The 27,860-nt window shown below is 41.8% G+C and overlaps 1 protein-coding gene across 1 annotated transcript; it reads left to right on the top strand.

The window, feature by feature from the left end:
• Positions 1–11,863: 11,863 nt before the first annotated feature.
• Positions 11,864–25,373, top strand: tyms (thymidylate synthetase). The gene is made up of 7 exons (XM_078217051.1): positions 11,864–12,113; positions 14,327–14,400; positions 17,829–18,003; positions 18,161–18,262; positions 18,926–19,101; positions 20,792–20,863; positions 23,723–25,373. Exons 1-7 carry the CDS (start codon positions 11,978–11,980, stop codon positions 23,858–23,860), a joined length of 873 nt encoding a protein of 290 aa, XP_078073177.1. The 5' UTR covers positions 11,864–11,977; the 3' UTR covers positions 23,861–25,373.
• Positions 25,374–27,860: the final 2,487 nt, after the last annotated feature.

Here is a 27,860-nt window from a genome sequence, read left to right as displayed (position 1 = left end):
AACAAGTGCTGGGAGAGCTGTATAGCGATTCCCAGTGATTGCAGCAATTAAGTTGTGGTGGAGCAGGTGAATCAGAAGGAACATGCTGCAAGTGCGGCGTGATTCTTGTAGGCATGAAAACTTTCACTAATGAGGCATAAGATTTGGTCTGAAATCACACCGGAGCTGTCGGCAGGAAACACTCCGTTTCTCATGCCGGAACCAACATTCTGCCATTTTTTTGGTAAGATTTCACCCATCGTCTAATTGCAACCAAGAGATAAAAGCAAAAACAATGTTATCAAAGTTTGAGGGTTGCTCGATGTAGAGATTTACTAGATCGAGGACTGTGCCTGAATAAGTTCTGAAAAAAATTCTTTGTGGTGTTGAAACATTGAATTTAAATAACGCAGCCAATTTTGAAATTGATTAAAGCAAAATACCGTGGATGCTAGGAATCTGAAATAAAAACAGAAAATACTGGAAATACCGAGCAGATCTGGCAGTAGAGGGAGAGAAACACAATAACTGGGTGGAATTTAATATTCAGCCCTGGAGGAGTTCCAAAGCAGGGTGTGGCCATTTAATCAGGATGCAGGATGCAGGGTAGGGAGGCTTGTGTGTGGCCTTCCTGTCAGGATGCTAATTGAGGCCCTTAAGGAGGTCAATATTGCCCAATAAAGGACCTCATCCTAGGCTATCTGTAGTATTCAATCAGCAGCAGATGTGAGACTCACCATGTGGTGAGACTGACGAGCAAATCCTTGTGGTCTGGTGAGGGTGAGGGGTTTCCCTCATTCACAGGCATTTCGGGAAGGAACCAGTTATCAGGATGTGGCGGGCCCACAGAGAGCCACCCCTTAACCTTTCCTCAGCACTCCGCCCCCCCCCCCCCACTCCCAGTGGCCTTCTCGCTGTGACCTCCATCCAGCCCAGTGAGAGCCCAAGTGTACTACCGGCTACATAGAGTCATAGAGGTTTACTTTCATAGCTCTGGACTTCCAGCAACAGTCCATTGAAGGGTGTATCATCTGAACAATCCCAATTCTCCTTAGGTTTGCCACCTTCCGGGATTGGCCTGGAGCCTCTGGGAATTGGAGATCAATCTCCAGGACTCTGCTGTGTGCAAACCCAGTAACCCAGTGTGCTTATTCCAGTCCAACGCCGGCATCTCCACATTATGTGCAAACCTGGACAGAACTCATAAGGACATGAAAAAAATATATTTTTTAAAAGCCTTGCTTTGAACATTTCTCGTTACCAGATATAAAAATATTGAAATGGTGAAAAAAAAGGCTGTTTGGTTGACAGTTAAGCATCGTCCAGTTAAGTAATGGGTCTTTTTGTTTTCCAAGTGGTGTAGAAAGACAGTGCCTCACAAGGATGGATGGATTGGCCATTGCATAGCTGGAGCTTGGGGACATGTCATGTGTTGAAACCTCCAAGAATGCATTTCATCACAGTTGGCAATCCTAATTCTCCTCCATTAACGCTAAAGTCCATTACCTAGTCCTTACACTCTCAAATAAATTGCACCTGTCCAACTAACCTCCAGGGTTACCAGTTACTACAGGTACGCTCCACAAAATAATTTTAAAAGGTTTATAATTTTACTGATTCATGCAGGTTATCACACAGACGTGAGCCCCTAGTATCTGTTTTGAGGCTGTGTCACCACTCTAGGGGGTATAATATGATTTTTCTACAGTGGCTTTAACACAGGAGTGGGAAGCTTCCTGTTGCTCAGTCAAGGTCTCTGGACATGTTTGTGGTTAGCAACCCCATGGAACACAGGCCTGCTTGAAAACTGCAGCAACTCAGTTTCTGCTGTCTGGCCCAGTTGGTTTTCTGTTGGCAGGTCAGGGGCACTAGCTGATGGTTGGCAAAGGTAGTGGTGCAGGGGGTGAAGCTATGACATGCCACCATCCTGGAAAAGGGGAAACATGTTTCATCTCTAATGTATGATTGTTGCTGCTGTTGGACTGTGGCTCATCTGTAGAGATCTGTGAGTCTTACTGATACTCATATCCATTTGACCTCCAAGCCCATCCAAGCCATACGAAATGATGGAACCCAGGGCTTGCATGCTTCCATTATATGCATCTCTAAGAAATTCTTCTGTTGGTACCACAGTCTCCTGCAGAGTCTGCAGCATTCACTAAGTTGACTACATAATCTGTGGTTCACCGCAGAGTGATGATGCCAGAGCTCCATACAAATTGGCAGTGAACTCTGCTGAAATCTTCAAGATGTAGTAGGTTCCTAGCAGGTAGTCCAACACATTCATTGGTTACACACAAGGCACCTTTCTTCTGAAAGTCGGTGTGTGAGTGTCTACATCTCTGCCTGATTTGTTGAGCTAACTTTCATCTGTTGGCTATGTGAGACAACTGTAACTGACTGACCCGACCCTAACAGCTACTGGTGTCTCTGATGCCCGCTGTTTTCAGCTGTGCTGCACAGCATTTTAGCAAACAACCAATTAAAAAGTAACTGAAATACAAAATACACATAACAATCAATACAACTCTTGTACACTCCTCTTATCAGTTTACAATAAATGTACAAAAAGGTTAAAGTACAAATACGTACATTGTAAAATTTGAGTGTTTATATCATATGCCCAACAATAGTATATCTTACTCATTTTATTAACCAGTAAAATGCAATTAATTCCCAGCTAAATTTCCAATTAGCTATATGTAGTTGACAGCTAACATTGGTTTAAAGAGGGCCGCGATTCTCCCATTCGCGCCTGCCACTTTTCTGGTGAGTCTGGCCGGGAGACGTGGGTCTGCGGCCTTGAACGGGGATTTGCACATGCGCTGGGAACGCATGCACATCTCCCACAGCTGATGAGCAGTCACCCGCCAGACCACGCTGGAGACTGGTGGGAAGGCAGGAAAGTAATTTAAATCTTTTAAAAATCTATTTTAAATATGTGGATCGAATCTCCCACCCCGCCAGGAGCACTTCATTCCGACGGGATTCAGACTAACTCCCCACGTTCAGGGAGCTAGTGGGAGACCCCGCCGGAATGAAGGGGAGGCAATCGGGGCACCCCAGGGGGTCAGGTGACGGGGGGTGTGGTGCCCCGTGGACATGGGCACCCTGGTAGTGCCAGCCTGTGCCCCCTGGCATTGCCCAAAAGGCAAAGTGCACATCTCCAGGGGGCACCTTGGTACTGCCCATCGGGCATCGGGCAGTGCCGAGGGGGCGGGGCCTACTGTGGGCGGGACCTAGGGGCAATCAGTGGGGGTGGGGAGGTCCCGCTGCCATTCTGCCTTAGGATCGGTCAGGGATGGAGGGAGGGCAGCGATTGGGCGGAGTGGGGGGAGGTGGTTTGTCAGGGGGGAGGGAGGGCTGCCACAGGGGGGGTCTGGCCCCGGGGGGGGGGGGGGGGGGGGTCAGCAGGGGGGAGGATGGTCTGCCCTCTACATTGCACAGAGTGCGGAGATTCAGGTGAGAAGCTGAACTGACAGAACTGGTGCATTCTAGACCAGTTTTGCCGCCAATTCAGCACTTTTGGGAGACTTGCCCCCGAGATTTCTACCAATCGCTGTTCTAAACATCTTACATTTAATCTTATGTCTGTCAGCCAGCCTTTGTTCTTAAGCTCTCAACTATTGAGAACATTTTGCTTTCATTTTCCCTGTCTCATCCCCTGTTCAGAATTGAAACACATCATACTGGATATAATCGTAGTCGTTCTTTCTTTAATTTCATTCATCGCCAGCATTTATTGCTGATCTCTAATCGTCCTTCAGAAAGTGTTGATGAGCCGCCTTCTCATACTGCTGCAATCCATATGGTGTAGGTACGCCCAGAGTGCAGTTAGGGAGGGAGTTTCAGGAATTTGACCAGTAAAAGTGAAGCAACGGCAATATGATGTGACTTAGAAAAGAACCTGCAAACGGCGTGTTCCTACCCAGCAGTTGCCCTTGTTCTACTAGATAGAAAAGGTTGCGAGTGTGAAAGGGACTAGGTGAGTTACTGCAGTGCATCTTGTAGATAATACACACTTCTACAAGTGTGTGTCATTGGTGGAGCAAGTTAATGTTTAAGATGGTGGATGGAGTGCTGATCAAGCAGGCTGCTTTGTCCTGGATGGTGTCGAGCTTCTTGAGTGTTGGAGCTGCACCATCCAGGCAAGTGGAATGTATTCCATCACACTCCTGACTTTTGCCTTGCAGACTGTGGAAATGAAAGAAGCCTATTCAGAGTATAATAACTGGTGTTTTTCTAAACACTTAACATTTTAGACATTGAATTTAATTTGCCACTTTTTAGGTCATTTGTCCATCTCATCAATATCGCTTAGTTTCCTTTGGCCCTCTAAAGGATTAAGTGTATCTCCTATTTTTGCATCATCTGTTAATTTTGACAATACACCCTCTCGGCCAATATCTAAATCATTGACATGTGTATCAAGAATATTATACATATATGTCTATATGTGAATCTTGTAGGCCCCCATTCACTTCCAACCACTCATCTTATAACTCTTAATATATGTTCTCCCTTCCAACCAATTTTTAATCTAGTTTGCTACCTTCTACCTTCCCCCTAATTTTATAAAACATAGGGTGGAATTTTCCTGTCCTGCCCGCCATGGGAATCATAGCGGGTGGGACACAAACCATGCAAAGGTCCGTTGACCTCAGACGAGATTTTCCGGACTTAGGGCGAACGCAGCTGGAAAAATCCCGCCCTCAATCTTATCTAGTAATCTACTACATGGTAACTTTTCAAACAATTTCTGAAATTCCGCACCCACTGCATTTCCTCCATCCACCACGCTAGTTACCCTCTCATAGGATCCTGGCGTTTATCAAGCACAATCTTCCCTTTTCAAATCTGTGCTAGGTGTGTTTAAGTATTTTCTCTTTATCTGGATATGTGGTAATTTCATCCTTAATTAAAAACTAACATTTGCCCTACCAAAGTCGTTAAGCTAACTGGTCTGTAATTATTCAGATTAGACATCCTTTTTGAACAGGGGATACTGCATTTGGCCATTCTCCAGCATACATCTACACTCAATTGGACCATGAAATATAGTTTCTGTTGTTGCATGAGTGTTTGGGGAAATAGCACTTATCACCGCATGAATAACTAACTGCTTTTATTTTCAAGCAATCCAGAACATCCCCAAAGAATAGAAGTACAGTTGAGATAATGTTTTGGGGCCATCTAGTGTTCAGTTAATAATATACAAGCATCATCATACCTATCATATTTCCCTGAAAAATAACAAGAAAATAATTACCTCCAAAATTGGGCTTGGTTAACAACTAAAAAGCGTTAAGAAAATCAGCAGTAATGTCTTATAATGAGCTGAGCTCCAGGGCACTGTATCTGGAAGGGGGGGGGGGGGGGGAATGGTACCCCCAAAGATGTACTGGGGGAGTGGCTAATTTAATACATATGGGATAAAACAGATCCGTTCTGAGCACTGGCGGGGTTCGTCAGGGGTGGAGGATGAACAGTAAAAATTTGGTTTCCTGACAGCACGAAATGATGGTAGAAATTTGTAGTCTCTAACGTCATGGTGGGATAATGGCAGTTCGCCATTGATGGCAAAGGCTGTTAAGGATGCCCATTTGTGTCTCATTGTCAGGTAACCGATTGGAATTGTCCCTCCCTCATCGGATTAACCGTCCCTGCAGCGTGATTGTGCCAGTCCAAAACACATCTGGACCAATATGGTGTCCACGTGCCAATGGACACAGTTTTATGACCGGAGCAGTTTGACAAGGATGGGCATCTTGGCCGTGACAGGGAAGGGCTCATTATGGAGAATAGGGCATGTCCATGTTCCCAGTGATGGACCTGAGGTTCATGATGGGGGGGGGGAGGGCGGAGGGGTATGGCTCAATGGTGATGGTTGGGAGGGCAAATTTGTGTCTGGGGGGGTGCGTGGGGCATTATTGGTGATAGGGGAGAGAGTGTGGGTCATGGGTGGAGAGTAGAAGGTGCTTGAGCAAGCCTGGAACAAAACACGCACCATCGCTGCTGAAGCACTGATCACGATCTCGGTGGCCAGATCACTAAATGCTGGATTGGTGGAGGGTCATTGGGTGGGTCCAAAAATGTTAACATCCTCTGGACAATTGCGCTGCACTGGGAACCATCCGAGAAAGCGATTTAAATTGTTAACTTCAAATGGTTCTAAAAGAGTTAAGAAGAAATTAAACCACTTCTAACTTCAGCATAACCATTTTAAACACCCAGACCAAGCCCACCATGAGGCACCACTGCATTCCAGACCTCCCATCCCTCAACTAAATAACACTCAGGGTATTCCCAACCACAGGCCCAACCCTTACCCTCCAATGGGATTCTCCCCAACCCCCCAAAGCCCAGCCATATGGGACCGCCCCCCCTCCAACCTGGAGGCACTACTCTAAGATCCACCCGCCCCCCCCAATCTCAATCTGATAATACTTGAATATGAAATAAATTTTATGCTTCAACATCTTGGTGCAAAACTTTGCGTGACAGATGTGCATCTTGGGAATTCAGAAATGAATGTTAGCATTCCTGAACCATGAACCCACAGAACTTTCTGGCCATTAAAATGATGGAGCCAAAAATCATGCAGACTGTGAATTAGGCATACTGGCTTTCAGGTTCAAATCCCCCCTCGTGTACTCTGATTGTACAAAGTTCTGTAAAGGGAGTGCTAAATCATTAAATGCTGTTTTCCTCAGGCTGACTGTATTGAATTGTAATAAAACACATTTATAAAACAAAATTATTTCTTAAGTTAGGTAATTATTTATAATCAAACATCATGATGCCAATAGACGCACAGAATAAAAATAGTCGACCACATGCTGCACAAAATGTAAAAGTTGGTTTCCAACGAAAAGAACGTTATTGCTCCTTGGGTATCTCAGCTAATTAAAGCAGGAAGTAGCTGAAAAGTACAGTCCTGAAGGCTCCCCGTTTAAATCCACAGCCTTTACTGAAATATTTACCTCAGCTGAAGTGGTATTCAAGGCAATGAAGAGGTTTAGCTGGCTTCAGTGCCCTTAAGCTCGAGTTGGTGAGAGAAAAAAGAAATTTTATTTTCTATGAAATTTTCTGGGAAAGAAGGTTTCCCAATCCTGATCATTATCCAGAAAACCCAGCCTGTGTTTCTGGCTTGCAAGACCATTGGGCATTGTTAAGAGTCAACCACATTTCTGAGGATATGGAGTCACACATAGGCGAGACCAGGTAAGGATGACATATCTCCTTTCCTTACGGATTTTAGATGAGTTTTTACAACAATGGCTTTGTGGTTATCATCTGACATCTAATTCCAGAGTTTTATTGAATTCATACCTCACCATCTGCCATGGTGGGATTCAAACTCGGGTCCCCAGAACAGTGAGAATGCCACTGCCTCCCCACCCCACTTGGATTACATACAAATATGTCAAACACTCGTTTGCAATTAACCCAAAGTATAATTTTAAGGCTTTCCGCGTATTAAAAAAAACAGGAAAGGTAATTGTAGATACAGGGGTCGGGCTTCTGGATCATAAAATAGCTAATATCATGTCATCATTTAAACATGGGGAGAGAAAAACCAGGAAACTACACTCCTTTATCAGCTGTGGTCCTGCTAGTAGCATTCTTGCCTCTAAGTCAGAAGGTTGTGGGTTCAAGGTTCACACCTGAGACTTATAAAAATCTAGGCTAACATTCCAATGCTGTACTGAGAGACTGCTGTCTCTTGGACGAGATATTAAGCTGAAGCCCCATTTGCCCTCTAAGGTTGATTTAAAAGATCTCATGACACTGCCTCCCCTCTGCACAAACTGGCTGCCATATTTCATACCTGATAACAGGGACTACATTTCAAAAGTACTTCATTGGCTGTAAAGTGCTAAGGGCCATTTTGCAATTTTGAAAAGTACTACATAAATGCAAGTCTTTCTTTGCCACTCTCCAGGGGAAGTTAGTATAAATCTTTCACCAGAGACTGAACATTCGAACAAGTATGAACTGATCAAAGAGAGTCAGCATGGATTTGTTAAGTGCAAATCATGCCTGATTAAACTAGTTAAACTTTTTGGTCAGGTAGCATAGCGGATAAGGAAATGTCTATAGATGTTGTTTAAATGAAGTTCCAGAAGGCATTTAATAAGATTCTGGACAAAAGACTATTAACAAAAATAAAAACTTACTGAACTGAAACGTGTTCACAACTGGTTGGAAGATAGTAGACAAAAAGTAGGAAATGTATGCTAATTGGCAGGATGTAGAAAATGGTGTTCCACAGGGATCTATGTTAGGACTTCAGCCGGTCACCAAATTAACAAGTTAAATGAAGGAATAGAGAGTTATATATCCAGGTTTGCAGATGAAACTTTGCCATGAGGCTTAGTAGTTATGCAAATGAAAACATCAGTTATTGTGATGTTAGTGTACCTTTAAGAAGTGTTTTTTTAATCATGTAATCTGCAGTTGTAAGCCAACTTTTTCTGTTTGTTTTTCTCATTGTTGCTGGGCTGTCTACGAGAATTTTTTTATTGCTGCTTAAATGGGGGTTTGTTTATTTTTACTGGGATGTTTATGACTTTGCATTGTTAGGAGAAAAACTGGTTGGCAGGTCAGGTGATAGGAGTTTTTTTTTCATTTTCAGTTTGGAGCTGTAGTTTGAGTTTTAGTTTTAGAAGGGGCATCAAGCTGAAAAGAAGTCTCTCTCTCTCTCCCTGGTTTTTGAAATTCAGCTGGTCTTGCCTTTCTGAAGGGGTGAAATCAGCTGTTGGTGGCTTGCTTAGAGTCCCTGGTGTTTTGGGAAGCTGTTATGACTTCAAACTGTTCTGAGTCTATCCAGAGAACTGCAGATTTCATCCAAAGGTCCCAAGTCCAATATCATAGGAGTATTAGTCTTTGCTGTGTTAAACCTATTTATATATGTATATAGTAATATGTTATTAATAAATAGTTAATGTTCAACGATAAACACCTTAAAATCTCTTTGTGAGACCTACTGAATAAACAACATACAACATGTTGGCAGCTTTTGGGAAAAACCCAGAACATCAGAGAAGCTGGAACATAAATTCAAAAGCTGGAAAATTAAAAAACAGCATTCTAAACTGACTGAAAGCACCTGAAGTGAAAACACTGAGGCAGATTGCCTGAAAGAAACTCCATAGCAGAATTGGAGGCACAAAGCAGAAGCAAATTCTTCACTGTGCAGCTGGAGATTCCATGAGATCATGGCAGTCCAGTTTGAATGGCCACAGAGTCCAGAGTTAATGGACCTAGCAGGAATGAGCTAAAAGGTTAAGAGATCCTGGTTACAATATCAGGTAGATTTCAATCTAATCAAAAAGTTATCTGGGATTAGGATTTCAAAGGGATGGAGGGGCACATTCAGACACAGTGACTCCATAAAACTCATTAGCCTGTAGTTATTATTTACAGTTCTATAGTTTTGGTCACAGAAATTCAGTGATTGAGACAAATCATTTAACTGGATAGATACATGACCATTGTGAGATTTGAAGGCTTTGCTCGTTGCCTCTTGTCTTGTACATTGAAAAAGTAATTCATTATGTCTATGTTAGGTTTTCAAGTCCCATGGAATGCTGGGAAATGGAGTTTGACCAATTTCTGAAAATTGTCCATTACAAATGGCCCTTTTAATTTGCAATATCTTCTTTTGGGTTTTTAAGTGTTGACTTCCTTTAAGTTGAATGTAGTCTTGCTGGAGAACCAGCTGCAGATCTCCTCTCAACTTTATTTGACCTAATGGAAACGGTAGACCAGGGTGTTTTATTGTAACTTGCTAAAAGGTTAAACAGGTTGGAGTTCCTTTCTGTAAAAAAAAGGTTGAACAGTGAGCTGAGGTAGACATGGGGAAAACATTTCCACTTGCAGGTTAGACCAAATCTAGAAGCCACAAATATAAGATAGTTATTAATAAATCCAATGAGAAATTCAGGAAGAGTGTCTTTACCTGAAGATAGGTAAGAATATTTTGATTTGATTTGATTTATTATTGTCACATTAGTATACAGTGACAAGTATTGTTTCTTGCACACTATACAGACAAAGCATACAAAGGAAATGTCTATAGACGTTGTTTAAATGAAGTCCCAGAAGGCATTTAATAAGATTGTGCACAAAAGATTATTAACAAAAATAAAAACTTGCTGAACTGAAACTTGTTCGCAATTGGTTGGAAGGTAGTAGACAAAAAGTAGGAAATGTATGCTAATTGGCAGGATGTAGAAAATGATGTTCCACAGGGATCTGGATGATGTTCCACAAGGAAAGGAAAGGGTGCAGAATGTAGTGTTACAATCATAGCTAGGGTGTAGAGAAAGATCAACTTCATATAAGGTAGGTCCATTCAAAAGTCTGATGGCAGCAGGGAAGAAACTGTTTAAAAAGTTAGAGTTTTAAAAGCATGGAACAAGAGTAAAACATAGAATTAGAGTGCGTGCTGGCACAGCTTGAATATGAAATAGCTGCCACAAGTAGTTGACAAGAACAGCACAGATGCACTCAAGGAAAGCTGGAAAAGCACATATTTGTGCAGTAGTATAAAAAGGTAATAATAAATTGATAGTCCATTCACATTCCTCCTGATTTTTATTTTCAATAATAAAAACTTAGTGATATAAATATTTTACACAATCAGACAAAGCTGTAACTTCCAAGCTCCCTGGCATTGGATTTGGGAGGGGGGGGGGGGGGGTTACCCCAAAGATGTGCTGAGGAATCCCTTGCTGAATTTCAAGGTAAAGGTTTGCAAACTTCCTCTGGGCAATTGTTTTGCACTGGAAACCAGCCAAAATGTGACTTAAATTGCAAACTTCAGATGATTCCTGCTGTGTTATACAAATAGTTACTCAGATGAAGTGAGAAGAATTAAAACCTAACTTCTGGGTAACTATTGTAAAGATACAGACCTGCCCCACCACAGGAGTCCCCTAACACCCCTGGCTCCCCATAGGGGACTTCCCCTGACCCCCATAGGGACTTGCCCCCCTCCCCAACTCTCCATGGGATTCTCCCTGACCAGACAAAATCTGGCAAATGCCCTACATCCTAGGGTTCTAAGATAGATGGTTAAAGCGATAGTGGATGCGCTGGCTATGATTTTCCCAAAATTCCCTAGATTCTCAAACAGTCCCAGCAGATTGGATCAGCCATTATCATACTGAATGGCAGAAAAGGCTCAGCAGGCCATGAGTCTTTCCTGCTCCCATCTCATGTATCCTCAAAATCCAGAGGGCACAAGTCAGGAGTGTGATGGAATACACTTTGACTTGGAGAGAAAATAGAGCCAACGTTTCGAGTCTGGATGACCCTTCATCAGAGCAGGGCATCCAGACTCAAAGTATTGGCTCTATTCTTTCTCGATGTGGAGATGCGGCCTGGGGTAAAACACAGTAAGAAGTCTAACAACACCAGGTTAAAGTCCAACAGGTTTATTTGGTAGCAAACGCCACGTTTGCTACCAAATAAACCTGTTGGACTTTAACCTGGTGTTGTTAGACTTCTTACTCTATTCTTTCTCCACAGAGACTGTCAGACCTGCGGAGGTTTTCCAGCATTTTCTATTTTTGTTGCAAATTCCAGCATCGGCAGCATTTTGCTTTTACGCTTTCTCTTGTCTGGATAAGTGCAACTCCATCAAGAAAGTTGCACCATCCAGGACAAAGTAGCCCTTTTGCTTTTGCCCCACTCCCACTATCTTAAACGTCCAGTGAGTGCTGTGCGCAATCGGCAGTGCCGCCTCTTTGGAGGAGGGACCTTCCAAATATGCAGACCTCTAACAGCGGATTGGCTATGGGACAGCCGGCAGCGGATTGGCTATGGGACAGCCGGCAACGGATTGGATGCCCGCCCGGAAAGCCGGCAGCGGATTGGATGTGACCTCGGTGAGAGATGACCAATGGGAGCGGGGCTGCGGAAGGCGGGAAGGGTTTGTTTGGAATTCAGTTGGTGAGGCGCGCGCGCGCGGGTAGGCAGGCGGGCCGGGATGGAGCGAGCCAGTGATGAGCATCAGTATCTGCACCACATCAGGAACATTCTGGAAACAGGCTTCCAGAAGGATGACCGCACCGGCACAGGCACCGTGTCCGTGTTCGGGCTCCAGGCTCGGTACAATCTGAGAGGTGAGTAAACCGGGAGCTGGGCCTCGGCACCAGTCCATTGACAAGTAATGAACGACTGCTGAGTTCAAATGGAGACTTAGCGCCAATTCTTAAACGAATAAAGAAAACCAAGGAGACGATGCTTATATTGAAGTTTTACTGCCTCATATAGCGCCTCACTCCCAACGAGTTCTAAATTATATTTATTTCATATTTATAAATTTGGGGAACTAGGGCAGCAAATGTATTTCACCATGAAAAAAATTAAAGTGTTACTGTTTAAGGGATAAAATTGACGACTTTCTGAAGATTGCCATGGGATATGTTACACTAAGATTGCACCTAATGTAAATGCATGGCAGAGCTCAGACTGCCATTAGAAGCATTGAATGGTTGTAGCACAGAAAGAAGAATGCCATTTGACCCCCTCCATGACAATACTAGCTCTTGGCAAGTGCAATCCAAACATCACCACCCCCTCCCTTTTGTATGTTGATGCGCAATTTGTTTTCTTTTCAAATAACGAACCAATTGTCTTTTGAATGCCACAATTCATCCCTCTCCATCACACTCTTGGGTTCCAGATCAACAGGGTTAGCTAGCTGACAGATCCTCTACCCTGTTGCCAGTGATGGATGTCATGGACAGAGTTCATGTATTTTGTTGCTATCTGTAATCTGGGTGTTTTGCTGTATTAGAAATCATAGAAGCCCTACAGTACAGAAAGAGGCCATTCGGCCCATCGAGTCTGCACCGACTACAATCCCACCCAGGCCCTACCCCCATATCCCACCCACTAATCCCTCTAACCTACGCATCTCAGGACACTAAGGGGCAATTTTAGCATGGCCAATCAACCTAACCCGCACATCTTTGGACTGTGGAAGGAAACCGGAGGAAACTCACGCAGACACAAGGAGAATGTGCAAACTCCACACAGACAGTGACCCAAGCCGGGAATCGAACCCAGGTTCCTGGAGCTGTGAAGCAGCAGTGCTAACCACTGTGCTACCATGCCGCAACCGTTAGGTTGGTGTATTTTCCTCCCTTCAGAGTGATTTGTCCCAATTTAATTGATTTTCATTAGCAAGCTTTTGTGAATTTAAAAGTAAAGATGGGCATATGCTTGCCCTGGATTTATTATTGTCACATGTATTGGGATACAATGAAAAGTATTGTTTCTTGTGTGCCATACAGACAAACACATACTGTTCCATAGAGTACATAAGGGAGAAGGAAAGGAGAGGGTGCAGAATATGTGTTACAGTTACAGATGAGGTGAAGAAAAATATTGGCTTAATATATAACAATATTACTCCTTCATGATCTATATGGCTCACTCCCACATCCTGTTGTTCATTTACTGATTAAGCCTCCAGGTTAGCCATGCATATTTTTGGGGGTGGGTCCACATTTCATTTTTAAAAAGCTGCTCCTATAAATGGTATACTTTCCTTGATGCTAATTGAAATCTAAACTAAAATACCTTAAGCCAACTTTGCAGCCATTTTTCAGCATTTCCAACCCTGCTTTCAAACAGTTCATTAAAAATGAAGCTTTACTCTATTGACAGTCCCTGTTTAATCATACAGTAAATGCCTGGATTTGACTGCTGTTTATTTGTGTGCACATAATATGGTGTACTTGCTAATCTGCAGATGCCAGTGTGAAAGGTCAGCATAATTAGTTCTTTAGTACAAGTCTTCTAGGAACAGCTTGTGTTATGAATTTTACAGCATACATAGGTTGTGACATTTTATAAAGCTCAAAATCAGTGGAGATCATGATGCACAATTAACCTACACCTGTTGCTTCCAATGCAGGCAGCATGCGTGGTTCAAGCTACCTGCTAATTTAAATGGTTTCTGTGTACAGCCAACACTGAGCATGCTGTTGAGTGGCTGCCTTCATAATCAGGATACAAAATTATGCTTGCACCACTTAAAGCTAGCTTGTATTATTTATAGCAGGCTTGCACCTCAAAAAGAATCTTAAGAAATATGAGCAAAAGTAGGTTATTTGGCCCCTTGAGCTGCTCCATCATGTAATATTGTAGCTGATCTGATTTTGACTAACTCCACTTTTCTGCCTACACACACCTGGTGCAGATCAAAAAATTTACCCAACTCCAGAATAGCAATATAGCAAATGCCTTTGCTGTTCCACTCAAATACATCTCCAAGTTATATTTTTCTGCTTGCTGTTAACAAAATAATTATTAAATTTTGTTTCAGATTCTTTTCCCCTCCTCACTACTAAACGAGTATTCTGGAAAGGAATTCTGGAAGAGCTGTTGTGGTTTATCAAGGTACAGATTGTAGTTTGTGAATAGATTTTATAAAAGTTCCATAAATACTGAAGCAGTAATACGATGAGTAGCATTAATTAATATTTTTAATGCATGTTTGTATCCTTGGTTGCTTTGCACATATTCAAACATAGAAAAAATGTACTGAATTATGTTTATTGTTATATAGTTGTAACTAAAAATTCTTTGCTTTCGTATAACAAGGATTAGTTTTGCAATGAATAGAATGTAGTAAAATGTCCCACTGCTCTCTTGACTGTTAGTACAGTGAACAAGATTTGATACTGAACCATGTAAGGAGATATGAAGACAGACAGCCAAAAGCCTGAACAAAAAAAAAGAGATTTTAAGCAGCGTCTTAAAGAAGAGAGAGAGGTTTGGTAAGAGAGTTCCAGAGCTAGGGGCCTAGGTAGCTGACGGTAAGGCTACCAGTTGGTGGAGAGATTTTAAAATTAAGGATGCTGAAGGGACCAGAATTGCAGTAGTGCAGATTATCTGAAGAGGCTATAGGACTAGAAGAGGAGGTTACAGAGAAAAGGGGAGGCATTGTTATGGAGAAATTTGAAAACTAGAATAAAAATTTTAAAATTGATGTGTTGCAGACTGCGATAGTAGTTAATCGTCATGATGACGGAGGGAAAATCCTAAACTGCATGTGGAAATTTTGAATTTTAAATAAGACATGAAAAAAGGACATATAAGCCAAAGATTGCTGAGGATGTAAATTCAGTTACTAGCTGAATTGATGGTGAATGATACTAAGAGAGAGAGAGACATTGGAATATCACCTTTTTCCTGACAATGTATCAAAAGCACAAAAACAGTACATAAACATACTGCCATCTCCTGTGGAGATGATGGCAGCTGATTATCATCTCAGCAGGAATGATATCCTATGAGCAATATCACAGGGTGGTTTGTGGATTTTCATCTTTTGGGATATACAAAGACTGGGATAAGAGCCAGCTGCTAAATTTGGTCAGGGGCAACTAGTGCTAGGTATGTCAGTATGTGACACAGGAGGAAAAACACGGCAGATCCCTGCCAAGGTTGCAGGTAACTCTTTGATTTCTGAAGCTAGCCAAGTCAGCAAAGCCACAGCTGAAAAGGAAACATGGGAGCTTCACAGCCAAACTGCAGTACACTGGAATCTCAAAACTGACTATCTTCCTGCTGAAGTCAACATCACAAATCAATTCCAGCCTACCCGACTACCTGGATCCACTACAGTTTGCCTACTGCTGCAACAGGTCCACAGCAGACGCCATTTCCCTGGCCCTGCACTCAACCCTGGAACACCTAGATAACAAGGACACCTGTGTCAGACTCCTAGTTATTGACTACCGCTCAGCCTTCAACACTATTATTCCCAAGAAACTCAGCTCCAAACTCCGTGGCCTGGGCTCGGCACCTCCCTCTGCGACTGGATCCTGAACTTCCTAACTCACAGACCACAATCAGTAAGGATAGGCAACAACACCACCTCCACGATAATCCTCAACACCTCACAAGGCTGTATTCTCAGCCCCCTACTATACTCCTTGTACACCTATGACTGCGGCCAAATTCCCCTCCAATTCGATTTTCAAGTTTGCTGACGACAGCACCGTAGTGAGTCGGATCTCAAACAATGACGAGACAGAGTACAGGAATGAGATAGAGAATCTGGTGAACTGGTGTGGCAACAATAACCTCTCCCTCAATGTCAACAAAAGGAAGGAGATTGTCATCGACCTCAGGATGTGTAAAGGAGAACAAAATTGTTCTCCTCGTGTCTGCGTGGGTTTCCTCCGGGTACTCCGTTTTCTTCCCACAATTCAAAGATGTGCAGGTTAGGTTGATTGGCCATGCTAAAATTGCCCTTCGTGTCCTGAGATGTGTAGGTTAGAGGGATTAGTGGGTAATATGTAGGGAAATGGGGGTAGGGCCTGGGTGGGATTGTGGTCGGTGCAGACTCGATGGGCCAAATGGCTTCTTTCTGTACTGTAGGGATTCTATGATCTATGATTTCCCCGTCTACATCAATGGGGACAAAGTAGAAAGGGTCGAGAGCTTCGCGTTTTTAGGTGTCAATATCACCAACAACCTGTCCTGGTCCCCCCATGCTGACACTATAGTTAAGAAAGCCCACCAACGCCTCTACTTTCTCAGAAGACTAAGGAAATTTGGCATGTCAGCTATGACTCTCACCAACTTTTACAGATGCACCGTAGAAAGCATTCTTTCTGGTTGTATCACAACTTGGTATGGCTCCTGCTCTGCCCAAGACCGCAAGAAACTACAAACGGTCGTGAATGTAGCCCAATCCATCACGCAAACCAGCCTCCCATCCATTGACTCTGGCTACACTTCCCACTGCCTCGGCAAAGCAGCCAGCATAATTAAGGACCCTATGCACTCCAGAGACATTCTCTCTTCCACCTTCTTCCTTCGGGAAAAAGATACAAAAGTCTGAGGTCACGTACCAACCAACTCGAGAACAGCTTCTTCCCTGCTGCTGTCAGACTTTTTGAATGGGCTTACCTTGCATTAAATTGATCTTACTCTACACCCTAGCTATGACTGTAACACTACATTCTGCACTCTCTCGTTTCCTTCTATATGAATGATATGTTTTGTCTGTATAGCGCACAAGAAACAATACTTTTAACTATATGTTAATTCATGTGACAATAATAAATCAAATCAAAAAACACTTCTGATGAATCACAACTGCTGCAACGTTCCACCATCTAATCTTTGCAGACTAATTTTTTTTTAAACTTGCGTTTGGATTCTATTCTCATTTTCTAAGCCCTGTGAATGTATATGTATGCTTTGTCTTTTTTTTGCATTTAGTAGCTAATAAACTCACCTTTTAATCAAGAAAACCTGGTTAAATTGGCTCTTTTTAAAACATAAATATATTGTGTTGGGAAAAGGTATCTGCAAGTAAAGGGATTCTTATTGGCTACCAACCAAGGGGGTTGAATAAAGAAAGCCAATTCATCCATCCTCACCCAGGATAACAGATTTGGGGGAACAGCACCTGGGGACAAGTTGTTACAACATGGGACAATATTTACACAGTACATTCCAGGCTGCTGTGTGCTTGTGCCTGTGTGGAGCTGAAGTATGTTGGATATAAGTTCAGGGTTAGGGCATGAAGAAAGTTTAGAGAAGATTTGGCCTTGTGGGTTAGGGGCAAGGAAGGACGTGTCAGAGGTAGCTATGTGGCAGGTCTCTATCTTAATGACTAAGATCTCCTCATGTTTGTTGGAGGTGAGGGTGGAGGAGACAAGGGAGAGGGGTTTAACAAAGGCAGCTTGAAGTAGAGAAGAGGGCTGGGGGCTATCTTTCACTTCAGGGTGATCTTGGAATGTTGAGCAGTTTTGACCATTCCTGCAGATTCACTTTTCTGGCCAGCTTTATCTTGAATTTTATTTCAGGGCTCCACCAATTCGAATGAGCTTTCAGAAAAAGGAGTTAGAATTTGGGACGCCAATGGATCACGAGACTATCTGGACAAGCAAGGATTCATAAACCGAGAGGAAGGTGATTTGGGACCTGTTTATGGCTTCCAATGGAGGCACTTTGGAGCTGAATATAAGGACATGCATACAGGTTAGGAAAGATTACTATGCCATACTAATTTCGGCTAATTAATTTTGGATTTCTAGGGCATTGGTATTTCTGTTGGGGACAAATTGAAAACTAGCTTAAAATGGTCAACTGAACGTTTGAGTGCATTTTTAAAATCTTACTTGCATTATGATTGTAGATTACTCTGGTCAAGGAGTCGATCAGCTCCAGTATGTAATTGATACCATCAAAAACAACCCAGAAGATCGCAGAATCATTATGTGCGCTTGGAACCCTAAAGGTAAAAAAAGACACAAGCTAAGAAGTTAAGTGAGGTTGGAATCTCCAAGGCAAATATGTAACTATGTGACAACGTGTGTAAAGATCCCAGATTTGATTAACAGTCTAATTTAGCCAATTGCAGCTGGGATCACAATGGGATATTTCACTTGACCTCGATTGTCATGTCTGAAAGAAGGGTCTGACTCTTGTGTGCAATGTAGTGACCCTTGCTGGAAAGCACAGATACAGCAACCCAGTAAGAATGGGCCAACCTTTGGTTCAATGCAATTCCTCCTGCAAGTCCCTGTTAAATGTACAACCACCAGTTCATAATTATTAAATAAACTGGTATGTATATGTAAGTGACAACTGAAGCAAATGAAATTACAATCAATATAATTGTAAATTAGTGGAGAGATGAAGCTTAACCACTTAACTCCACTAGCTGAGTCAAATTGCAATAATGTCATCATGTGAAACAAGCTGGAAATTTGGAATCAAAGCTGGAGTTTACTAGAACACTTAATACTGAGTGCCATATGCTAGTTTGAATTTCAGTGAATGTATAAGCTTTCTACTTTGGTTTCAGCGAGTTAAAGTAAATCCGTAAATCCCAGCTGTGTTTTTTTTAATATATATATATATAGATATTGCATTTTTTCTTGACTTACTGTTTCTGCAGATCTTCCTCAGATGGCTCTACCTCCTTGCCATGCTTTGTGCCAGTTCTATGTGGTAAATGGAGAGCTTTCCTGTCAGCTGTATCAGAGGTCAGGAGATATGGGCCTTGGTGTTCCATTCAATATTGCCAGCTATTCGTTGCTGACATACATGATTGCACATATCACAGGGCTAAAGGTACTTTGAACATGTTTTGTATTTGTATATTATTATCCATACAATGTTTGAGGGGGGAGGTGGTGTTGATGATCGGAGAGGGGTGGGGGCTGGAGATTGCGGCGGGCTGGGAAGGAGGGGGGCTGCGGCTGGGCCCAGGAATGGTTGGGGAACCAGCGATCGGGCCGTGGGTTGGGGGGAGCTGGTGTTGCCGGGGGGTGGGGGGCCTGGAGGCAATCAGTGTGGGGACACTGCGCATGTGCCGATCTTGGCACTGACAGATCGGCGCTTGCTCAGCGCGCTGGGTTCAGTCCCTCCAGTGGGAATAATGATATTCACACTAGTGGCCTCTGCAGTGCAGTGTGGGAGATTCTTCTCTGAACTCCCACTGAAAAAAGCCAGCGTGAATTACTCCAGTTTTCATGCGAATTCGACACTTAGAATTTTTTTGGGAGAATTCCGCCCAGCATCTGGGACATATGTATAAATGAGACAGCATTTGTCAACAGGTTGCAAAGCTGTTTTAGTTTTTAACTCACAAAAGTCAACTACCAAACAATTCATTTAATAGAAAGCAACCAAGGGACGGCATGGTGGCATAGTAGTTAGCATTGCTGCCTCATAGTGCCAGGCATCTGGGTTCGATTCCTGGCTTGGATCACTGTCTGAGTGGAGCCTGCACGTCTGCATGGGTAACTTGTACTGGTTATATGCTCAAGGCTTTGTCTCTTTTTCCACTCCTACTGACTCATGAATGCTACTAGCCAAGCCAAGTCATTTCAATAAAAGCATTGATGGAACTAATGCATTGGAAATTATTCTTACTGTGGTCTTGCAATGGGAAGGAAGAGGGTGTTGGTGCAATCCGGATTTTACCCTTAGCGGAGTAGTGGCGCTTGTTCATCATTCTCTCCAATGACAGTTGCTTACAGGCTTGTTAGTGGAGGTTTCCTTTAATCTTCTATATTTTATACTGTGGTGCTCAATACAGGGCACCTGTGGCAGCTGAAAGCCAGGCAAGATTGAAGAATTGTCACTGTCCAAAGAAGTACAAGGCAATAGATATAAATTTAGATTTAAATGTTGTACAGAAAGTGAAAGAACTATTGGAAAATACAGACGGGGTTAAGGGAGAGAGAGAAAACAGCTAGACTAAAAGTTTCTAAAATCTATTTTCACCTTTAAAAATTTCTCAACACTCACTCTTCTGAAAGAATAAGATCCAATTAATTTTTCAGGGCCTGGGGTTGTTCAGTAATTATCACGTGCCATACTTTAAAAAACTTTCTTACTCCTGAGCTTACCTTCTTTAATGTAGAGCTAGTGAGCAAAAAGAGCAAGTTCAAGCCTTTGCAGCCATTTCAATGCCAATTTTATTGGACAATAACTGCAATTCTACTCCATATGGAAGAACATGGATGTAAACATGAACTCTGGATGTCCATGTTTTAGTAACCTCTAGCTTTCCATGTTTAATTTTACATGTGCATACTCCAAAAGTTGCTGTCACTAGTGGCTTTGCAGTTAACACATGCTGGATCACTGAAAAGGTCAATAGGATATGTGTCAGACTCTTGGTTCTTCCTTTTCCTTGTGATTTTTCTGTAAGGTTTAACAAATGTAACTATATTCCTTGACTAGATAAACTGAAGTAACAGATGCTGACCAGACACCTAGATAGTCACGTAATGACCATTTGCTCTCCTTTCAGCCTGGTGATTTTGTACACACATTGGGTGATGCTCATATTTACAAGAACCATATTGAGGCATTGAAAATTCAGGTAAATGTACTTTCAATGACCTGAAGTAAGCGTCATTCTGTTTCTACAAGGTCAAAGATGCTTAATCTTTAATTCTGTAACCATTTTACCACCAAAAGCAAAAGCCAAGTAACTATTCCAGCAGTTTCACTTCTGGACATTATCCAATCAGTGTTGATTTAAAATAGTCATATCTGAACTCTGGGTACAGAAAACAAGAAATGTGAATTCCAATCACTTGTTTTTGGTAAGATTCGTGCACACCTATCTCCATAGAATAGAACCTTAAGGACTCTGCATCTGACGCATGCAGCATTCAACTGATACGGTTGCAGAGCGATCAAGGCTGAGACCTGAATATTGAAGAGTAGCATGGTGGCAAAGTGGTTAGCACTGCTGTCTCATAGCGCCAGGGTTTGATTCCTGGCTTAGGTCACTGTCTGTGTGGAGTTTGCATGTTCTCCCAGTGTCTGTGTGGGTTTCTTCTGGGTGCTCTGCTTTCCTACAATCCAAAGAATGTAGGGGTTAGGTTGATTGGCCATGCTAAATTGACCCTAGTTTTGGGGGGATTGGCAGGGTAAATATGTGGGGTTATGGGGATAGGGTGGGATTGTTGTAGGTGCAGGCTCAATGGGCCGAATGGCCTTCTCCTGTACTGTAGGGATTCTAAGTATTTGACATTTTGAAAAGATAGGAGGCTACGAAAAGATGGTAGGATAGTTATTAATTAAGGATGTCATTACTTTGTGAGATGAAATTGGCTAAAAAGATGTAGAATCAGTTTGGATAGAGATGATAAATAGTGAAGGTGCTGAGATGACAATGTCTCCAGCTGGTCACCTGATTCCTTGTAGCAGTTTTAAAATGGCAATGGCCACATGGACAAGTGAGTCTGCTGCAGCCACTTCAAACAAAGGCAAGCCTTCACAGGTCTTATCTTCTGTAATAGTGCTAACAGCTGATGCATTAACAGTCCTAACACACTGATTTTGACTTCAGCTTTAGATTCAGATTTTCAGCTTCAGTTTACCAAACCAAAATCAGTGTCTCCTAGAACAAAGGAATCCTGATTCCGATTTAAATAGCTAGATTCCAGCCGTGGGAACATACATGCTTTGTGACACACCTCCTTAATGTTGGACATGACCCCACCCCACAAGCTGCACTGTAATATTGTTTGATACTGAACGAAGGCAGTTCCTGTTTGACCTCTAATGTGAACGGTGCTCTCGGCAATAGTCTGTGCTGTCTTCCGTCAACCGATGGTGCCAGCAGACAAACTCACTCTATTTGCCTTCTCCCGTCTTGTTTGGGAAAGATAGATCACTCTACAATCTGCCAATTTCCCCTTGGAAGGAACATTCCATTTGACCTGTGTGGGTGCAGTGAATACAACAACATCTTCCTGTTTATTGATGGGTAGAATGTGGGGAAATTAGGGCAATTTGAATTGACCCCCCTCCCCCGGTCAGCAATATTCATGGCTGACTTAGCACTTTAGGTGAATTGGTTTGATGGATATAGCCTGGAACATGAATTCAAGTATATTTTGGCTGATTTCTAGAGCACTGTGTTCTGGAGCCAACCAAGTTACATGCTATTCTGGGCCTGGTAATGGGACAGGATTACTCAATAACCTCTTCGTAAAGAACCTTTAGGTGAGAGCAATCATAACATGATAGAATTTCATGTTCAATTTGAAGAATTTAAAGGGATGATGGAGTTTAAGACTAGTGTTGTAAGTCTGAACGAAAGTCATTAGGTATGAAAGCAAATCTGGGAAATAGAGATTCAGTGGGAGACTAACTGAGCAAAGATTTATCCCAGTGAAAAAGAAAAATTGAGAAGGATGTATCATCCATGGCTGATAAGGAAGTTGAGGATTGTATCAAATTGAAAGAAACACTGCATAAATCTTGAAGGATTAGTGATGGATCAGATTAGTCCAATTTTAACCAGCGTAGCATGACTTTTTTTTAAAAAGAGGAAGAAAGAGAGAGAGAGAGCTAGCTAGTAATATAAAAGCAGATATTAAGAGTTTACAAGTGTTTAAATAGGAAAAGAGTAACTAAAGCTCATGTTGATCATCTAGAGTGAATTTTGGGAATTGACGATGGAGAACAAGGAAATAGAGGCATTGAACAAGTATTTTGTGTTTGTAGAAGTGAATATCTTTGAGAATAGACTTGAAAATCAAGAGGGGAAAATGTAAAACTATTGTTAGGGAAAAGCTGCTGGGGACAAGCACCAAAATGCATCACACATTATTCATGTGTGTCAATGAGAATGACAACAGGATAATCAATTAAGAAGTTGAAAGATAATTAAGAACTTGAACCCTACCCGTATGTATTCTCTCTCACCCCTTCACTTGCTCTCTCTTCGCCATCAACTCCATTTTTCTATTTAACTGGATTCTAAAGCCAATTGCATCAGTTGAAATCTGCTAAATCAGTGATTCTTGAATGGGACACACACATACAGCCCCCCTCCCCCTAGGTCTATATGTTAATAGGAAGCAGCTAGGATTATTTGCATTTATTTAGCAAGTTTAATGTAAAAAAAAGACTTCCTATGACAATTATTAGGAGTTGATTACCAATACCTGGCAGTGGGGGCAGGGGAAGAATAATATTTTACAATTGATAAGTATGTTATAATTTTTGCATCAAAAATTCAATGGACTTCTTTATGATGTGTGGGAATATAACATTCTATTGTTACCCTTTTTTAAAAAAAAAACATTTTTTATATAGTTGGATTTTTTGTTTTCCATTTAAACAAAATTTCTTTGTTCCATGCGCAAACTTGTAGCATTTATAATTTAAGTGAAATAAAGCAATGATTTTGTAAAAGCTTAACTGCTCTGCTTTGACACAGCTTCAGCGGGAACCGAGACCTTTTCCAAAATTGAAGATATTGCGCAATGTGGAAAATATTAATGACTTCCAAGCAGAAGACTTCAAGTTAGAAGGCTATGATCCATACCCTACTATCAAGATGGAAATGGCTGTATAATGTTTATGCATGCCCACCTGATAAGTAAAGGACTGAGACTGAAGAAAGCATGAAACTCCATAGCAGATTTAAAACAACACAACAGTGAAACGTGAATTGGATCCTTCAATTTTTTGTGGGAGCTCCATTCTTCTTTGACCTTCATCGGAGTTATGTTACATGCAGTAAAAATAATGCAAACTTGTTTAGGTTTAACATAAGAGTATCTCATTCTTACATTAGTCGACAGAAATATAAAGTTCTGTTTATTGCCATTTTTGGTAATTGTCAATAAAGCATATTTTCTCTTTTTCTTTCCCTGGAACAAGGATATGTTGCTCAGCATAAACTAACAGGTTGCCAGTATTGTGATTTTCACAGCAAAATGGGCGGAGTAGCAGAAGACAATTCCTAATACAGCAGTGAAAATTTTAGAATTCCATGCAGTTGACTTATTCAGTCATTAAAGTAACAATCCGAAATATAATTGCAAATATTTTTCCAGTTCTAATCATAATTTGGACACCAAATTGGACATCTTTTCGAATGTATTATTGACCCAATTCCTGAAACTTTGGCCCTCATATTAAAGGGCTGGATTTTGAGGTCAACAATGAAACGCTGCTGCCCTCTAAGAAATAACAATATTTGTGGCATTGATTTCCCTTTTCCAGCATTTTTTTAAATCTGGTGCTAAGTTTAGGGGATTACCAGGTATCCAATAGCAGTGATATCAGCAAGTAAGTAAAGTAAGCATCCAGTTTCATTCAAGTATCCTCATAGATAGCAAACTGTAAAGTTAAAAGCACTGGTAACCTTTCAGTTTAATTAAGATAGAAGCTAAAATACCATGAGTGAACTTCTATAAAGGAAGAAACATTTGATTCACTCCACGTGATATCAAGAAATGGCTGCAGGCACTAGACACCTGCAAAGACAATTGGCCCTGACAATATTCCAGCAATATATTGAAGGGAGTAAATTGTAAATGTTAACTAATATAAAATTCTGCCTGAGTGAAGGTTACCTGTTGTCTCCCTGTCTTTCCCTTATATTTCCCAACAGGGGCATAGAAATCATAGAAACCCTACAGTGCAGAAGGAGGCCATTCGGCCCATCGAGTCTGCACCGACCACAATCCCACCCAGGCCACATCCCTACATATTTTACCCACTAATCCCTCTAACCTACGCATCTCAGGACACTAAGGGGCAATTTTTAGCATAGCCAATCAACCTAACCTGCACATCTTTGGACTGTGGGAGGAAACCCACGCAGACACGAGGAGAATGTGCAAACTCCACACAGACAGTGACCCGAGCCGGGAATCAAACCCAGGACTTTGGAGCTGTGAAGCAGCAGTGCTAACCACTGCGCTACCGTGCCGCCCTACTTTGTGGCTCTGTAGATTTAGCCCTTCAACTCAGCACAAGAAAAAAAAATTTTGATCCCTGTGACCAGGCTTGTTACATTTTTCTGTTTAAATATAACCATACCCATTGCTAAGTCCTGCAAATGAATCCTTTTGGCTGCCATCTTCCTCCCTTGTCTCTTTTCCTTTGCCTATAATCATTCTGTGCCTTGGTTCAATTATCCATATATCTACTTCTGCTGAATATTTCACTGATTTGGATTTTCTGTTTAGAAACACAGCTTCTAGAAAGTGCCACACTTGCACTGAAAGAGATCTGACTATTGGCTTTACACCTTTTTAGCTCCAAACTCTGAGTGTCTTCACAATGACCAACCCTGGAAGAACCTAGCCATTGTTTTCAACGCCCAATACATGATGGCTTTCCTGTAAGATCTAGGCCAAAGAATTGAGACTAAGGTTCCAACCCCCAGGGGAAGGGGATCTGGTTTGGACCAGTAACATTTTGGGCAGAATTCTCCTGCCCCACCCACCATGGAAATTGTTGACCTCCGGTGGGAATTGTTCGTTGACCTTGGGTGGGAATTTCCGGCCTTGTGGCTGGAAAATCCTGCCCTTTGTTTAAAGTAGTTAAAGGCTGAGATTAAAGGTTCTTTGACCTTTGGAATAAGGCCACAATTTCCACAGCTTGTGACCCAAAAAAAAAATTTGCTATCTAAGTTTAGAAAAATAAAACATCACAAGTTATTTCTTATACTCAAACATTCAAAATCACCTTGAGGTACATGTGAATTAACAGGCTATAGTTGTCTGGACTCTGCAATTCAAAGAGAAAGTCATAATAGTACTATCTACTACATGGCATAATATAGCTGTTAAAAAATCATGCCCCAGCAATTTTTTCTCTTTAAAAAAATAAAAATTGCCATTTCTGGGAGTGAAATGATTATTGGAGGGTGATATGGTGTGGAGGTTAAAATTTTTACCAAGTTAGGATGACAGAATTGATGGACCAACTGGTTTCTGTTCTTTGTCTACCCCATAACCTTCAATTTATGAGCAATCCACTTGGTTAAAATAACCTTCGATCGTGTTATATCTTCATTGGCTGATTGGATTTAATCTAGAAAATTGCTGAGCCACAAAGGCTGTTCAGATGCCTTTTGTGGATCGGGTGAGCTAGAATAGATTAAAAGTGGAGAGAATTGGCCTTCTGCTCACTCATTGCTATTCAGCAACACTTGTTGGAAGATGCATGAGTGTGGATGTCAGCTGTGGGCAGGTTAGATGCACTTGTTCTGATGCGTCCTGCAAGCTTACTGTTCACACAATAATGAAGGTCACTTGAGTGCAATTGGTGAATGCAACACTATACATCAGCAAAGAATCAGTGCATTAAGGAAAATAGAAAATTAGATAAAAAGATGAAGGGAAAATAATTAACTTATATATTTAACTGATGAATTCAGCTGACAGTATAAATTTCTAATACAGTAATTTAATTTCCATTGTAGTTCATGTTAGTCATACAGTGTCTCATCAGGCCCAGGTCAATCCACTGATTGCATGGGCCAGAATTTTCATCTAGGGAGAAGCTTTATTTGAAGGGAAGCAGGATATTAATTGCTGGGTTAACTGGTTACAGGCTAGATTTCTAAAATGTATGCCAGATAAGGATTATTCCAAAAATGGATTAAAATGCATTACATGATACTGAGAGTCTATAATGATGCAATCACAGCTGGTGCATCATGAAATCAGTAATAATCCTTTGCTGTATATCCACATGACTTTATTTTGCTCTCCAAACAGTATCAGAAACCTCTGCAGTATTAATTCTAGAAATAAATTGCATTAGGCTGAAACAGAAAAAATGCAACTCTGCTCTAGAATTGAGAGGTTAAGTGGAGATCTGCTAGAGCTATTCAAAATTATGAGACGCTTTTCATAAAGTATTTAAGAAAAAACAATTTCTGCTAATTAGTAATTAATTGACTCTGGTTCCAGTAATAATTTCTTTGCCTTTACCCAGCCACAGGATAAGTAGAGTGAATCCAATATGATCCATTTGTCCACACTGCTTGGATTTGGTGGACAAGGCCATTATCATGTGCCCATTTCCAGTGGAGGCCTAGCGTATGACAGGGCCTTGCAACAGGAATCAGGCTTTAGCTGCCTGCAACTGAGAGTCTGGCCATTAGAGTTGCAACCAGAGGAAAAGCCAGAAGACTGCTGGGCATTTAAAGTCACTTTGCCCTGCAGTAGGATTTTGGCTATTTGTTCGATATTCTTCATCTTACTGTTTGTTGGGTAACTTGTAAAAATTGGTTTGACTATGGCTCTGAAATTGGATAGGGTTCAACATGGGCACAGACATTGTGATGCAGGATTATCTGGTGCCCATTGGTTCTGCTGCAGATGCACACACACACCTTGGTGTAGGAGGTGGCAAGGGGTAGAAACATGACCTATATTGGAGGCCCTCCGAACAAACTTTACAATGGCGATTGGACCCGATGGTCCATGTGATCAATGTTAGGAGTCTAAACCTGAGGACCTGGAGACAGTGCAGCAAAAATTCAGTGACCCTCCAAGAGTGCTGAAAGCCAGTGAATATAGCTTTAAATGACATCCCACCAACTACCACTG

Source organism: Mustelus asterias, chromosome 7 (genome assembly GCF_964213995.1).
Source record: "Mustelus asterias chromosome 7, sMusAst1.hap1.1, whole genome shotgun sequence".
Lineage (NCBI taxonomy): Eukaryota > Metazoa > Chordata > Chondrichthyes > Carcharhiniformes > Triakidae > Mustelus > Mustelus asterias.
Note: the sequence above shows the minus strand (reverse complement) of the source record. Positions and strands in the feature narration are given on the sequence as shown.